The 16222-nt window shown below is 33.8% G+C and overlaps 1 protein-coding gene across 1 annotated transcript; it reads left to right on the forward strand.

Annotated features, from left to right (window-relative positions):
• Positions 1-608: 608 nt before the first annotated feature.
• Positions 609-14907, forward strand: LOC136027020 (uncharacterized). Its single transcript, XM_065703926.1, has 3 exons — positions 609-812; positions 9452-10245; positions 14455-14907. The coding sequence occupies exons 1-3, from the start codon at positions 701-703 to the stop codon at positions 14821-14823; spliced, it is 1275 nt and encodes a 424-aa protein (XP_065559998.1). The 5' UTR covers positions 609-700; the 3' UTR covers positions 14824-14907.
• The last annotated feature ends 1315 nt before the right edge of the window (positions 14908-16222 follow it).

Genomic DNA, 16222 nt, shown 5'->3' on the forward strand with positions numbered 1-16222 from the left:
ACTGGGATGATTATCTGAATATGTCACAGACTAAGTCAAAAAGAAAAATGGAAAAAAACATATATTTCGATTTAACTCTATAAATTCAGGAAAATTGCAGTCTTTAGTCCTGTGTTTAAATCATTTTTATTTTTGGCCTAGCTTTCCTTTTTTCGGTTTTACTTTAGTTTTGGGCTAGCTCTTTAATTTTCCATTTTTAAAAACTTGCTGTTCAAAGAGAACATGTTTGTGTTTTGATTTTTATTCCCTTTTTCGCTTTCGTTAAGATTAATTTCAAAGTTTTTTTTAATACTTGAAATGTTTTTTTTGGACTGAAGACGAAATGGCGGAGGTCTTCCCTTTTGTTTTTCTCATTCAACTGCTGAAAATTATCTTCTTTGTTTTTTTTGTTTATCTTGTCTTTGTTTGGTTGTATAACATATATATCATCTAATTTTTATGTATTTCAAGCCAAAAATATCATAAGGTTACCCATCAAGTACACAAATCACTTGAAAATTTGAAACTGATGTCTTCGTGTTTAAATCTTCTGTTACAAAAGGAAAATTCGAATATTTATAGATAGTGTTTCCGTCGGTTTCCGTTTCGAAGTAAAACTCACTTTAATTAGAACCTTATGTTTCCAGCCGAGATACATTCCAAAGATTTCTTTTGAAGAGATATTCTTTGTTAGTATGCTTAGATTAGAAACAAAAATAAAATGTTGATATTTAAGCAAATTTTTGCATATTTGAAAGCTCTTTTTATTGGGAATGCGGTCAAAAATAGTCCAGAGGATAGCCTAACTAGCGAGAATCTGAACCAAAACATTGGTAAGTGAGTTATTATTATTATTTAGCTGTACAACAAGTTTGGCCTCTATGTTTATTTTTTGCAAGTAGCAATTGCTGAAAAAATATTTTAATAACTATTTTTCAATTCGCTAATAGTTGTTCAACATTCAGCTACACAATTCAAAATTTTAGCAAAAATTTCGAAACTTGAGTGATATTTGAATTAAATCGATCAAAAGAGTTTGAAACTGGATTACATTTAAAAAAGATTCGAATTAAAAAATAAGATAATAACAATATTTATGTTTAACCTTTCAACATTCTTAAAACGTCAAGACATCTACATAAAAGCATCCCCCCACCCCTGAGCCCACCAATCTTAGGTTCATTCGTACCTGAAAACCCCAATTTTCGAATGTTTTTCTTTTGTTCCATTTACAATTATAAAGTTTTTAAGGCAGTACCACATTTTCCCCGGAAATTGTCCTTTTTGGCCAACGTCTGAGATCCTTCGTCTGAAGTGGGAGGATGTCATAAATAGAGATTTAAAGGAAATCGGGACTTCCTGGGAGGGTGTAAAGAGGGAGGCCTTAATAGATTGGGTTGGAGAAGGAGCGTGCACAGCTGTTTTGGCCTCATGTTTGGCAGATTTTGCAATCCCGTTTCTTTTTTTTCAATTTAGCACCTGCTACTGCAAAAAAATTGCTTAAAAGCATGTAGATATCTTTTTCATTAGAATCAAACTCTCGATTCTTCTAATTTATTAAGATGTATATGGTTGCGCAAATCTCTACCTAGCGAATTCAATGAATCAGACTTCTTTTTTAGTTCTTTAGTACTTTAGTACTTTAGTACTATTTTTAGAAAACAGGAAGACGAGGATTTTTTATGACTGATTTTTAACCACTTCCCTTCGTCAAAGTTTCGTCTTATGCAAAAGCTTAAATCAGGTGAAATATATCATTATAGGAAATATCAAGCACAAAGAAAATTTGTGCACAAAGGAAATTTGTGCACAAGGAAAAATATGCGAAATTTGGAAACTTAAGCAGGAAGGAGATTTGTGCCTGCTATAAGCAAAAAATCAATTGATGACTATGTCATTGGCTGGCCGTACCTCAAAATTTAATTTCATCAAGTACATATAATGTAGGAAAAAATTTCAGATCTAGGTCCGTTGCATTTATTATCAGAGGAAATGTTTATGATACAAAAATTCACGAATATGTCATAATGGCTCAATAATTTTACAGTAATAGTGCGACAGTATCGTAATAATGCCGTAAATAGATATAATAGCATTCAATCAAATGATTCAAACCTACAAAAACGTTTCAAATTCTCAATTAATGAAAAGGGGGTGAATAATTTTGGTGGCAGGTTCTTTTCTTTTTCTCTGGCAAAGTCGTTTTGTGGATATCCTTTCTTAATACTTATTCATAAAATCCAATCTCTTTTATGTCCTAAGAAAGGTAATGTTTGATAAAGTAAACTTGATTAAAAAGGGTCTCGATTCAAGAAAATTTTAATATCCTAGAATGCAAATTTTAACAATGATTTTGCAAATGCTAGGAGAATTTAATTGCTATAAATTTTGGCTCGATATTCTTTTTTTGATAATTTGCTTTTTTGGAAATTCGACTGTCTTTGTACCTTAAAATATGTTGTTGAGGAGATTTTTCTAACGAAAATATTAATGCTTCATTTTGAAATGTAATCAAATATTATTTTTAACACACTTCGTTTTTTGTGATAATTCTTCTGAAGTTTTTGCTGTTTCCAATATCAAAAGTCTGACCACAAAAACCTCAAAACAAGAAAAAACATTGACACTTGTAAATAGATTTTACATATTTATTGTAAATAACAACAATGTAGTTACAAAAATTAGGGTAATCTAACATGATATATAGTAGAACATTTATGATTAGAGGGAATGGGTGGGGGAAACAATTTACGCTAAATTCATAAAAAACAGTTGAAAATCATTACTTAGGAAAAATAATATGTTTTTAATAAAAGTAGATTTAAAGCTACAAGGCGAGATATGATACTTACATCTCATTCTTTGTCAAATTTCCAATAATTCTAAAAATTTTTGAATTTCCTCAAAAGTCGATGGCACATCATTTTCTTTCAGTTCAGTATTGCAAATGGTGCAACTCTATTACAGGACTGCCATTGTCCAAGAAAAAAAAACATTATTTATTTCTCGTTTTAATTTTGAAGTTAATGTTATGACAAGTAAAACCACACAGGTTAAGATACGATTTATTACAATTGTAATTATTACAATTTATACAATTTATTAGAATTATTAATTAGTTGCATTAGTTTGTTAATGATTACTTTGCATGCTAGGTTTTGGCAGACGACAACAGAGCTTGTATGTGTTATCTTTATCCTTTACTCTACAGTCTAAATTAGAAGTAAAGTTGCAATTTGCTGCAACTATTTATTAATTGTATTAGTTAGTTAATTATTAGATAATCATGCTATTTTTTGGTAGAGGACAACAAATAGGGAAATACCCTACAGATATGTAAATTACCTCCATACGAGGCACGGACCATGGGGGACCTTGTCCCTGGAGTCCATAATAGAAACTGGGGCTCCCTTTCCTGGAGCCATAAATACAGGTGAAGGAGGAAGAAATGTACGCTCAACAGCACCCACTGGCGTGTCCACACGTACCATGAGTTACAAACCTTCTACCAGTAATGGGTTAAGCTGCATGGTGATGCAGATCACCATCATGGGAGAATCCTCTATAAGAGGACATCTGCGGCAGTGCGTAAGATCTAGATCTATGGACAACGGCCTCTGCAAAAGGCTGCCTCGACCCCTTCAGGGTACCTGCAAGACTGGGGAACTTGCGGGTTAACTTTTTGGTAAAATTCTAGTTAATTGACTTCTTGCTATCTCAGAAAGGGTTTAGGTTAGGAAAATGAAACTTTTAGAGATGGGTCTAAAGGCTAAAGTATACCCTGGGAGAGTATTTCAAAGTACCCACCTCCACTCCTCCCTCTAGAGGGCCCTGAAATTTGCCTACATGACAGGTCTATACCTATTGAAATTTTGACAAAACAACAATTTACCTTAATTTTCAGTTACCAGCTGCCTTTTCTCTGCCTTTAGTTCTTAAAATGCAATTCCTGTTATTTGAGTAGAATTCTGAGCCTTATCAATGTTTTTTTTCCAAAATTTAGGAAATGTATTTGCATATCTTTAAAACCTTATAAATTGGGATTGAGCAAAGTTTTCAAGCTGAAAACAATTTTTGTTGTATTTTATTCAAGCAGAAGATCTATTTTGCAAGGTTTCAATTTTATAACATACATATTTTTAAAGTTCATCAACGGTCAGGGCCCTCTAGAGGGAGAAGTAGTGGAGGTGGGTATTTCAAAATACCTTCTCGGGACATACTTTAGCCTTTAGACCCATCCCTGAAAGTTTCATTTTCCTAACCCAAACCCTTTCCGAGATAGCAAGAAGTCAATTAACTAGAATTTTACCAACTTTTCTCACTTGAGGAGTGTCACCCTTGAGGAAATTATAGCCTAGTAAATAACACAGCACTCGCATGGATTCTGATTATTATACATTTTTCTGGACTTTATTCGTTTTGATGGATGTTTTCGGGCTGAAATGCCTCCTCTTAGCTAATTTATCTACTATGGGTTGCCTCCCCTTAGTAGCATAATATTTGTAGGCATGAATATATAATGAGCCGGAGGTAATAGCCTTGGGACTGTCTGTGCAGGATTTCGACACTTGTTGATAGAAAAACATCGCCAAGTGCTGAAAACCATGTTGTGACCAAGATGGGCCCAGGATTGCACGAAGCCTCCAACTTACTGGAGGTCCCAGGGACTTCTTGCTGTCCGGTTCTAAGCAGGCTTAAGCACTTCAGTGTACACTTGAGAAGATATGTTGGTCCCCGTCCCGCAATGGTATCCGGGATCATTGCTTCTCCTGACGCCGAAATAATTTCAGTGATTTAAAGAACATGAAATTTGGAGCTTGGAATGTTACAACATTAAAAAATGTCTATCGTATTGACATTTCGACTGGCGAATTCAGACGGTTTGAACTGGATTTATTAGGAGCTTCAGAAACTCATATCCCACGGGCAGGAAGCATGAAATTAGGCGACATAGAATTTTTTTTTCTCAGGCAGGAAGGATGGAGTACATAGGCAGTGAGTAGGCTTCAGGATGAATAAGGAAGCTGCTAAGTCCTGTTTAGGCTGGGAAGGTATTAATAATAGAATATTAATTGCTCATTTTATGACAAAAAGTCCAGGGTATCAGTTATAGTAGTATGTGCCCCTGTTGAACCAACTGACGGAGATACTAGTGACTAAGATGAATTTTACTTACAGTTAAAGGAGCAAATAGACAGGGTAGGTTACCAGGTAGAAATACGGTGTTTTTACTAGGAGATTTTAACGCTCATGTTGGTAGAAATAGGGATAGATGGTATCCTAGCCTAGGTGAATTTTGTGTACGAAAAGAAAACAGCAATGGCTACAGACTTTTGCAATTTTGTAGGTATAACAACCTAGTTATAACCAATACGGTGTTTGGTCATAAAATGGCCCATAAGTTGACATGGTATTCACGTGATGGTAAGACATCAAACCTCAATGATTATGTTATTGTAAACCGAAGACTAGCAAGATCGATACAAGATACTAGGATGTTAAAATTAAAGATCACCATCTAGCAGTGTCTAAGGTTAATTTAAAGCTGAAATTTCGGAAGGTTAACTACCTCCCGAAAAGTCATGATGTTGGTAGACTCCAGGATGACGATTTGAGAGAAACATTCCAGGAACAGTTGAATACTAGCTTGAGAGTTTAAAATTTGACGATATGGAAGATGGATGGAATAGTTTTAAAAAACAATATGTGAAGTTGCTGATGGTGTCTTAGGGAGGACTGTTATGACTACAACTAGGAATATTAATGAAAAAGCTTTATGATTAATAGAGAGTAGAAGGGGTTTGTACAAGAATTATCTGAGTGACAGATCATATGAAAACAAAAGAAATGTAAAGAAAGTGGAGAAAGCATTAAAATATGAACTAAGGAGATGTGAAGTGGAGGCCATGGATAAAATTGCTGGGGATCTGGAAGATGCAGCTAGACGGCATAATAGTAAATATTATACTGGCATGTTAATGAATTGAGAGGGAGCAGTCAATCCGGACTAGTCTCAGTTAAAGATAGGAATGAGGCCACAATTAGTGATAAGGAAATTGTTAAAGAGAGATGGGCGGAACATTTTGACAACGTGCTAAACCGAGATACACTTGCAGGAAAAGATATAGATGAAAATGAAAAAGTTTGTGATACCTTGGATGTGAAGGAAGATTTGTTTTGTGAGGAAGAATTAGCGACAGTACTAAGGACTAAAAAATAATAAGGCTCCAGGTGCTGATAGTGTGATAAATGAATTTCTTAAATATGGTGGCTCTGAGGTTAGAAATAAGCTGCTGAAGATTATGAATAAGATTTTTGAAAAAGGGGGAAGTACCTAATGATTTTAGAAAAACTTTAATTAAACCACTGTATGAGAAAGGTGATAAGAGTGAGTATCGTAATTATCAAGGCATTAGTCTGGTCTCTGTAGGTAGCGAATTCCTTAGTAATATGATACTTTTTAGACTGAGGGATGCTGTAAACAAAGTTTCAAGAGAAGAACAGTGCGGTTTTAGGAAAGGAAGAGGGTGTGTCAACCAAGTTTTCACTCTTAGGTTATAATTGAGAAGTCCCTTCGTTGTCAAACACCTTTGTTCTCAGTTTTATCGATTATGAGCAAGCGTTCGATTCTGTTGCTAGAAGAGCTTTAGCAAAGGTCTTATTCTTATATGGTATACCAGACAAATAGATTAAAGTGATTTGTGCTATGTACAAGAATAATACTGCTGCGGTTAAGGTAGGAAATGAGATTAGCAACTGGTTTTGCATTAAATAAGGAGTTAAGCAGGGTTGTGTTCTATCCCTCTTTATATGGATCATTTTGATGGACTTCGTCTCAAGGAGCACAGGAGAGGCAATTGGAGACAACAGATTCAAATGGGGAGGAAAACGTCCTCTGGACTTAAATTATGCTGATGATTTAAGGCATATTAGATGAAAGTTTGAGCAAAATGAATGAATTTCTAGAGGTTTTCCGAATTCAGGGTACTAGAATAGGTTTGAAAATTAATGTTAAGAAGACCAAGTCACTAAGGCTAAGAATAAGTGAAAATGAATAGGTGACGTTGGGTAACGAAAGATTGATCAGGTGGGCAGCTTCACTTACCTTGGTAGTATTATTAGTAAAGACGGTGGGAGCAGTGAAGATGTTAAAGGTAGAATATCTAAGGCTCAGGGTGTTTTTACACAGTTAAAAAGGGTTTGGAAGAATAGGAAGATAAGTCTGCAAACCAAGATTAGAATATTGGAAGCAATTATGATGACAGTGGTCAAATAAGGCTCCGAAGCATGGGTGCACCGAAAATCAGAAGAAAATTTACTAGATGTTTTCAAGAGAAACTGCTTACGGATTGTTCTGGGTACCCGGCTGACTGATCGCACTTCAAACAGTAGGTTGTCCGAAAAATTTGGTTCAATCCCACTTTCTAGGGCTATAATGAAAGAAAGGTTGAGATGGCTAGGCCACGTTCTGCGGATGAAGGTTGACAGATTGACGAAGATTGTCCTTTTTGGCCAACCAACTGGGGATACACGGGAAGCAAGTCGTCGATGTCATAGATAAAGATTTAAAGGAAATGGGAACTTTCTGGGAAGGCATAAATAGGGAGGCCTTGAATGGATTAGTTTGGAGGATAAGCGTGCGTAGCTGTGTTGACCTCAGGTGGCTTGGTGCTGTAGTGAGTTATTAATAGTAGTAATAGTAGTTTTAAACTAAAATAAAACTGATCAAAGATGAACGTCATCAAAACTTGTTTGAAAGAAGATTATTCAAGAACGATGATGGTTTTAGTTTTGATTAAAATTTAGACCTTTAGTACTATCGTTTTTTTTCTTTTTTATCCTCAGAATACTGAGGAGATAATCCAGTATAATTTTGTTAATTTACATATTCTAATAGCTAGCTTTTTAAAAATAAAATTTAATTTAATAGCCTTCCGAAGAAAATCAAAATGTATCGTTTTCTAACGCTGTTTGTATAAAATATGACAAAAACTATGCTTTTAAATTCTGAGTTCCTTTTAAGATAACCCTTCTGGCATCAGAAATGATTATCAGAGTAATCTTTTCTTTTTTTACGACAATTAATATAATTTTATCTTTCTTACAAAAAAAAAAAAAAAAAAAACAATTTGCAATTGCAAAACACCAAGTAGTAAAATTCCGTAAGATGTAGGGTTTCCACAGGCCCGAAAAATTAAACTGTGTAAATTTTTAAGAAATACCTTAAAATACAAGAACACTAAATTAAGATTTTTATTTGGCTTTTGTGGCTAAGAATGGAAATAAATTCTTTAAGGGTAAAGACTATTAAAATCATCATGTATTTTTTGGAAAGGCTTAAAGTGAAAAATTTAGATTGTTTCTTTTCGTTCCAGTTCAGCTAGGAAACGATAAGCAATTCTGCACAAAAACCAATAAAGAAATCCCTGTACAAAAATGTCTCTAGGGAGAAAATATCACTATTTCTATTTACCTGAGGTGGCAACCCTAATTTTAAGTGAATGTGCAACTTTTTTCACTGGGTCTTCCGCATTCTTCTGCTGGGACAATTTTGGTTCAATCTAAATATGTATAACCCCCCCCCTCTCTCCTAAAATACTAAAAAGTAGAAATTGTATCCGATTCTCGTCACATTTAAAATAATATGGGACTGTAAGGTAGAACTTTTTTTTAGCTTTGCTGTCTCCCTGGCAATCCTTTCCCTGGCTGGTGTCTTTACCCTCTTGCAATAGTTTATGGAAGCTCATGAATATTATGTATTTCATTATTTAGTTTGATTATGTGTCTCATTTGGACCCATTTCAAATAAAGGCTTATGGTTTTATATACAAAATCTGTTATTTTTTTTCAAATTTTTTACATTTGAACATTTCGTTATGGCTTATGGATTTTAGCACAAGCGCGAAGGGATTTAAATTGCAAATATATACGTCTTTCCTTATTTGTTGCAACCAGTTAAATTTGTTATACATTTTTTGTTGCATTTTCAAGGATCTCATTTAAAAAAGGAACTCGATATTTTTTTTTTACAAACCATCAATCTGCAAAATTAGTATAATTAAGGAAAATGATTACATAGAAAAACAAAACAGAACATTCCCAAAAAGCAAAAATAAAAACTGAAAAACAGATATTACAACAATATTGGGTTTTAATCATTAAATATATTGACGTTCATACGCAGCAGATTTTTCCTACAGTGCAATTTTGTACAGGACTTTTTGTAAACAACAATTATTCACTTACTTATTGGATGGTTACGAAAATGAAGAATCTAAAACCGATCACTTTAACCGTTTTAAACCTACCTAACTTATATACTATTAATACCAAAGTAAATGAAATTAAGAAAAGGCTATATAGATTGCCACATAATACAAAAGCAAGGAAAAAATTGTGTGGATGATTTTTAGTCACCTAAGCAAACATTTTTCTACTCAAGTCGGTAATTATAATTTCTTTTTCTCTTTAGCTTCTCAAAATGGATGTTTGATACTACTCCCTTCTGATGTTCCAAGTCGGCCACCTTTGATGTACGAGCTTAAGGGATTATTACTAATGCCAAAGAAGATTAATTCGACCCGAAGGATTTTTCTAGCTAATAACGAGGCGATTACACTTTACTGTCCAGGGGTTGGTAATTTCTTGGAGAAAACTCAGGAGCAAATATCAGAAATGACATGCACAGATGGAGCAATCTTCACAGCTTCCAAAGAAAATGTATCTTTTTCAATGCTATCATGCAGATCTCCTATTAAAGAATCGTTAGTGGAAGAAGATAGATGCGGAAATTCGAGAAAAGGCACAAAAGTTCTAATTGGGTGGATCAGCAGTACTGTTTTTAAGAGGCAAATTCTTGTCTGCCATAATAAAGATACAATGCGAACATCTTATACACACTCAACCATAAATGGAACTGGCATTGAAGCGAAGGACCTTGGAAATGCCAGACCTGGTTTCAAAAAAGGAAGCTACTTTCCAGGAATCGATTTAGAGACTTTATATAGTCAAAGTAATCAAAAATCATGGTTTAATTTTACTTTTGGAAGTGAATTGAGTAAAAAGTATATAGATGTCCCAAAGAATTTATATTTCGCAAGAGGTCACCTTACTCCGGAAGCTGACTTCGTATATGACTCAATGCAAGATGCAACTTTCTATCACATCAATGCAGCTCCACAGTATCAGGTGTTTAACAATGGGAACTGGAAGCAATTAGAAATTGCAGTACGGGAGCTTTCTGCTAAGCTGAATCGAGATCTTGAGGTAACTTATTTAGAAGCGAATATTGTTTAGAAAAAAGGTTTAATACGAGACATGGGGATCCCCTTGACAGGAGGGGTAAGTATTGAAATGCTCGTTGAGGTAATAAGGAGTTTTAAGGAAATTGAGATTTAATCCCCTGGCTATAAGCAACGAATTTCTAAATAGAATGGGCACAATATTCACTAATGAGGCGGGTGTTTTGGAATCCCACTGTCCCCACCTTTTTACGCCTATCATGCGGTCGAACTTGTGTGCTAAATTTTGTGGCATTCCTTGAAGCAAAGTAAAAATGCAAAAGATAAAATGCATCTCCCAAAGATATAACAGAATTTCAAAACTCAGAAAACAATATAGTCATAACTTCCTATACTTAAAGGAAAACTTCTTCGACCTTATTTTCAAACTTTCATTTGCAATTTCATTATTTCATAAATTGTGAAATTTTTCTTGCTTTAAACAGCAAGATTGGATAAATGTGTTCAAATTATTTTAGTTACACGGGGGGGGGGCAGCCTTACTTAATTTCATTTTAAATGTTTAAGTTGAATTTTGAAGAGAACTTTAATATGAAGAAATTACTTAGTATTTTAGAAAATATTTCTTACTAATCCTAGGCATATTAAAAAAAGACAAAAATCTACATCCTTGTATAAGAATAAAGAACAAAGCCAGGTCGACAATTGTCAAAATTAAAGTCAGTTAGATGAAATTATGAAACAAAATCCAATGCAAAAGACTAAAACAGGAGTTAGAATCATTATTTTACTGAAGCGACTTGTTATTAGAATTTTTTAGGGTTTTCAAGTTTAACTTTTCACAAAGAAATACTATTTCTGTGGGCAACAAATTTGATTAGAAATTTTAAGGCATAATTTTATTCAACTTCCAGATTTAATTCTAAACCATAAATAAAGATATTGAACCAGACTTGGTATGAATTTAAGTAAATTAATTTGCAGTTAAAAAAAAACACAGCAAGATTATTTCGTAAATTGCACTTTGAAGCTACAAGTTTCATAGAAAAAAAAAATAGAAATTATGATGTTTTATCCAGAACTCATCAAAGATTTATTTCAGTTTTGACCAAAAACTATCAAAAGCATCACAAATCAATGCAGCAATACCTACAAATAATTTGTGTAGACTTTCCTCAAAGTGCGCTATTTTCAAGGAATGTGTATTTATTTTGAATAGCCCACTTTGTTGACGCAGTATTTCTGATTCATATTTGAAACAAATAGAATATCTTATTTGTCTTATAAGAAAATCATTTTAAAAAGATTGGTACTTTCACTTTTGATAATCCTTGAATACAGATTTGAATATGTCCCCCAACTAATGCTATTCACATTCGGCCTTAGCACTTCCCTGGTGTCGAATACTTGAACTATTTATCACCAAAAACGACATCGGTAGTCTTTTTCAATTTATATTTCATGATTCTTTATGAATTTACTTGTTAATATTTCAAATTTAGTTTTAGTAATTACTAACATATATTTATTTTTTTTTATCCTAACTAAAACTTGGGACGTTAAATAGCTTTTACCAACTGTTATCGGTCAAAACATAATTCAGACAATTAGCACGAGCTATCGCGCTGCTAAGCCTGGGCTGGAATGGGGAAATTCTTAAGAAGATTAATTTGACACTATGTTTCAGAAAAAAAAGAATTCAGGCAGTAGCGGTGCCATTAGGCAGACAGCGCTTCCAGATGGAGCAGTGTATGTGGCATCAGATTTAACATTCTACATGTGCTTACAGCATCTTTAATAGGGGTGCATTTCAAAAACCATCTCTTGCAGAAATATTTAGAGCTAGGTAAAACAACTATCAAATTGGGTGTGCAATAAGAGTTAGATAAATAAAAGCTTTTTATTTTGAGCAAAATTAAAATGAATAATATTGCACGACCAAGCTGTGAAGCTGAGTTTAATGTTAACGCACGGGTCATAAGAAATATCAGTAGAAAAAGCACTATTTAGTTAGAAGGTTGTCATAGAGAATTACAAATTTTGTAGTATGTAGAGAATGAATTAAGTGGCAGTTTTAGATCTTTGTGAGCCTTTATGAAGACAGGAAACAATACCACACTAGACAGCTACTATGTACTTAAAACCTTTTTCTAAGACCCTTTCGTCTCTTTATTGACCCAAAATTGACAAATGAAGGTTTCATCCAAATCGTGTAACTGTTCTAGATGATAATAGGTATTATATCCTATGCTGTTCCAATGTGCCCAAACATCTCCCTAAATTTGGGAGATTTAATGGCTAATTCTGGTGTCTTCATTTTGTCCCTTTTTTATGAAGTGCAATTAGGCTGTTAGTCTTTAGACGAAATTTACATCTTCTATGCTAGAATCTATCTTAGTACCTACATTTATCAACTATATCTTACTATCGTGTTATCTACATTCCCATTATCTTTTAATCTGCAATACATTATCGCGCATCAATAATTATCTATCATATTGCCCCATTCATTTCTTGTCAATCTTATTATCTATATTATATCATGTGCACTTTCCTTTTATTATTTAAATCTAAATTATTTTATTATCTATATATCATCTAATATTGCGTATCATTAAAATTGTGACATAAACAGCTCACCCAGATAAATCGAAGTTTCATGCAATGATGTTCTGATTCTACAATTGAGAAAAAGCAACTGATTGAACTTTAACTGAATATCCTGTTTTAAATTTCGTATCGTCAATGTTATATTATTATCTACAATCATGTCTTATTATCTACATTTATACATTATCTAGCTTATTATCTACATTACCTTATTATCTACAATTACGTTTTATTATCTAAAAAATTGGCATTAAGGGAAGTTAAAACTGCGAAATTTTTTGATTCTGCAACTGAAAATGGGCAACTGAGTAAACTCCAATCGAATATTTATTTTAGCTTCCTATCATCTTTAATTTAACCACTTTAATTAAATGCCTGTATAAAAAAGGTGACAAGAGTGAGTGTCGTAATTATTGAGGCATTAGTCTGGTCTCTGTAGGTAGCAGATTACTTAGTAATATGATACTTTTTAGACTGAGAGATGCTGTAGACAAAGTTTTAAGAGAAGAACGGTGCTGTTTTAGAAAAGTTAGAGGAGTGTCGACCAAGTTTTCACTCTTAGGTTAATAATTGAGAAGTGCCTTCATTATCAAACACCTTTGGTCCTCAGTTTTATAGATTATGAGCAAGCGTTCGATTCTGTTGATAGAAGAGCTTTAGCAAAGGTCTTATCCTTATATGGAATACCAGACAAATACATTAAAGTGATTTGTGCTATGTACGAGAATAATACTGCTGTGGTTAAGGTAGGAAATGAGTTTAGCAACTGGTTTTGTGTTATATCAGGGGTTAAGAAGGGTTGTTTTCTATCCCCCTTTATCCGGTTCATTTTGATGGAATTCATCTTAAGGAGCACAGGAAAGGCAATTAGAGACCACGGAATTAATTGGGGAGGAAAAATTCTCCTGGACTTAAATTATGCTGATGATTTAAGCATATTAGATGAAAGTGTGAGCAAAGTGAATGATATGGCTCTGAAGCATGGGCGCTCCGAAAAGCGGATGAAAATTTACTAGATGTTTTCCAAAGAAATTGCCTTCGGATCGTTCTGGGTACCTGGAGCTACACGGAAGGCAGGTCGTCCTTGTCTTGAGTGGGAGCATGTCATAAATAAGGATTTAAAGGAAATGGGAACTTCCTGGGAGGGTGTAAAGAGGGAGGCCTTGGATAGATTAGGTTGGAGGAGGAGCGTGCGTAGCTGTTTTGGCCTTAGGCGGCTTGGTGCTGGGGTTAGTTATTAGTAGTAATAGTAGTAGTAGTAGTATCATCTCTACTCCCTTTATCTATAATTGCATTTCATTATTACTACCAAAAAATGTTTTATCTGCCTCATTATCGACACCTACATTATTTACTATCTACTAATCCGTCTTATTATCTCATCAGGTACGTTTTTCTCATATCTATCTTGTTATTTACATTTAAATCATCTTATTATTTACAACTCGTGTTAACTCACCTTCAAATTCGGCCTTAGTAGCCTACTGCAATTAACATAAACTGCTTATTCTAATGGTCTTCAAAAATGCAATTAAAAAGGGTAACCGAGGGAACTTCTAGTGAATCTTCTTTTTCTACATGCACTATCTCCACTCATATACAATAATGTATTTTATCTTTTTAGGTATTAACTGGCACATATGGCACTTTGTCACTTCCAGATGAAAATGGCAACAAAATAAATATATTCCTTGGTAAGGATGTTAATGGCAATGAAGTAATTCCAGCACCACTATTCTTTTGGAAAGTGGTCACTGATCCAATTCTCAAGCAAGCCAATGCATTCATTGGCCTTAATAACCCTTTCGTAGTTGAGCTTATAGATGAACATAAGCTATGCAAAGATATGTGGAACGACATTTCCTTGACTATTGCTTCGAGACACGACTTTTCCAAAGGTTATCTATATTGCTGCAAAGTAGAAGAACTAAGATCAGCCATTCCTGATATACCGAGCATAGACCAACGTGGCCTGTTACGTTTTGAGCGTTAATTATTTGAGACAAAATCAATAGCCTTCACTAGTTTTTTTATAACTATTTGATTTCATTATAAACGATATAAAATTCTCAGTTTATCCAGAAGAGTAACATTTTTGTCAAATAATTCAATAAGGATACAATCCTACTACGCAGCAAAATTGTCCACAAATTCAAGGTTTTGAAGAACTGAAAGATGAATCTTACAAAATTAACATGTAAATAATATACAACGTAAAAAGAAATTAGAAAAGGTCATACATTTAGAGAATCAATTAGGCAATTTAGCCTAGTCACCTTCAATTAATAGATTCTTTATAAAGAAACTTGACTTTACTTTGAAAAAAGGGCGCATCTGCTGAAAATTAGGCTGCCACAGGCCAGATTCTGAACAGCATTGTGGGATATGGCATACAAATGTCATTCAACTGAGTTATCACTGATAAATGACCAGGCTTATTCTATTTTGGGCGGAAATTTGTTTTAAAGAATCGCTAGAGTTAACAAAAGTAATATACTAATACTGGATCAATATATATGAGACAGATTTTCTATTAATCTATAAGCATGATTATTATCTAAACACGATTTTGTACAAAAACAACTTTAAATTAAATCGACATTCGAAAAAAAAGTGAAAGGTTTCAAACTTCACATCGACAGTTTATTTCACATCGAAACAAAAGCACTATAATGGACAATCTGGAACCCTAACGGAAACTCTCTCAAAAACCTGATCCGTTCACGTTTTAATTTATAGCAAGCTCGTTGTCATTACAAATGGAATTAGTGCATATTGAAAGTAAATTTCCAAATTTATTCACTATTTCTTAGTGTTGCCTAGCCTAAACCACTTGTGTCATTATCTAAAAGCGTCCTATCTGGTCATATATTGTAGCCATATGGAAGGCATTCGTCTCCGAATGGGGTGCAAAAAGATTAGTAGAAAGGATTTAAAGGAGATTAAAACCTCACAAGATGATGCAATGAGTGAAGCAAAGAACAAATAGAGCTGGAAGAGGACCGTATATAGATGTGTTGACCCCTGGTGGCTGGGTGCTGTAGTGTGCTGTCATTATTAGCAGTAGTGAATTTTGTATTTTAAGGTATGCCTTGTTTTATCGGTCGTGTTGGTAAGATTTTATGCTTCTGTTCTTCAAAATATTTGAATTTTTCCAAAAAGTTCGGCAGTGGTAATCTTGCTCTGTAGCAAGATTCTTGATCAGAAAATCTTGTAGGGTAGCTAGTGAAAACCGGATTCTTGCAATCAAATTGTCAATGAAGATCGACATTCTCCAATCCAACATTTAATTTGACAATCCAATCATCGCTGAGTTCCGACTCTGGTAAATTGTATTTTTTGACGATTATTTGGAAATAGTTTGCACTCAATATTTCTGATACCAATTTCAT

This window comes from Artemia franciscana, chromosome 5, assembly GCF_032884065.1.
Source record: "Artemia franciscana chromosome 5, ASM3288406v1, whole genome shotgun sequence".
In the NCBI taxonomy this organism is placed as follows: Eukaryota; Metazoa; Arthropoda; class Branchiopoda; order Anostraca; family Artemiidae; genus Artemia; species Artemia franciscana.

What these genes read in the sequence shown, in the direction of transcription:
- LOC136027020 (XM_065703926.1), top strand. Translation starts at nt 701, where the DNA reads ATGTTGATATTTAAGCAAATTTTTGCATATTTGAAAGCTCTTTTTATT. An exon ending in GAATCTGAACCAAAACATTG is followed by an intron (nt 813 to 9,451) that starts GTAAGTGAGTTA and finishes TTTTCTCTTTAG; the next exon opens with CTTCTCAAAATGGATGTTTG. An exon ending in AGCTGAATCGAGATCTTGAG is followed by an intron (nt 10,246 to 14,454) that starts GTAACTTATTTA and finishes TTATCTTTTTAG; the next exon opens with GTATTAACTGGCACATATGG.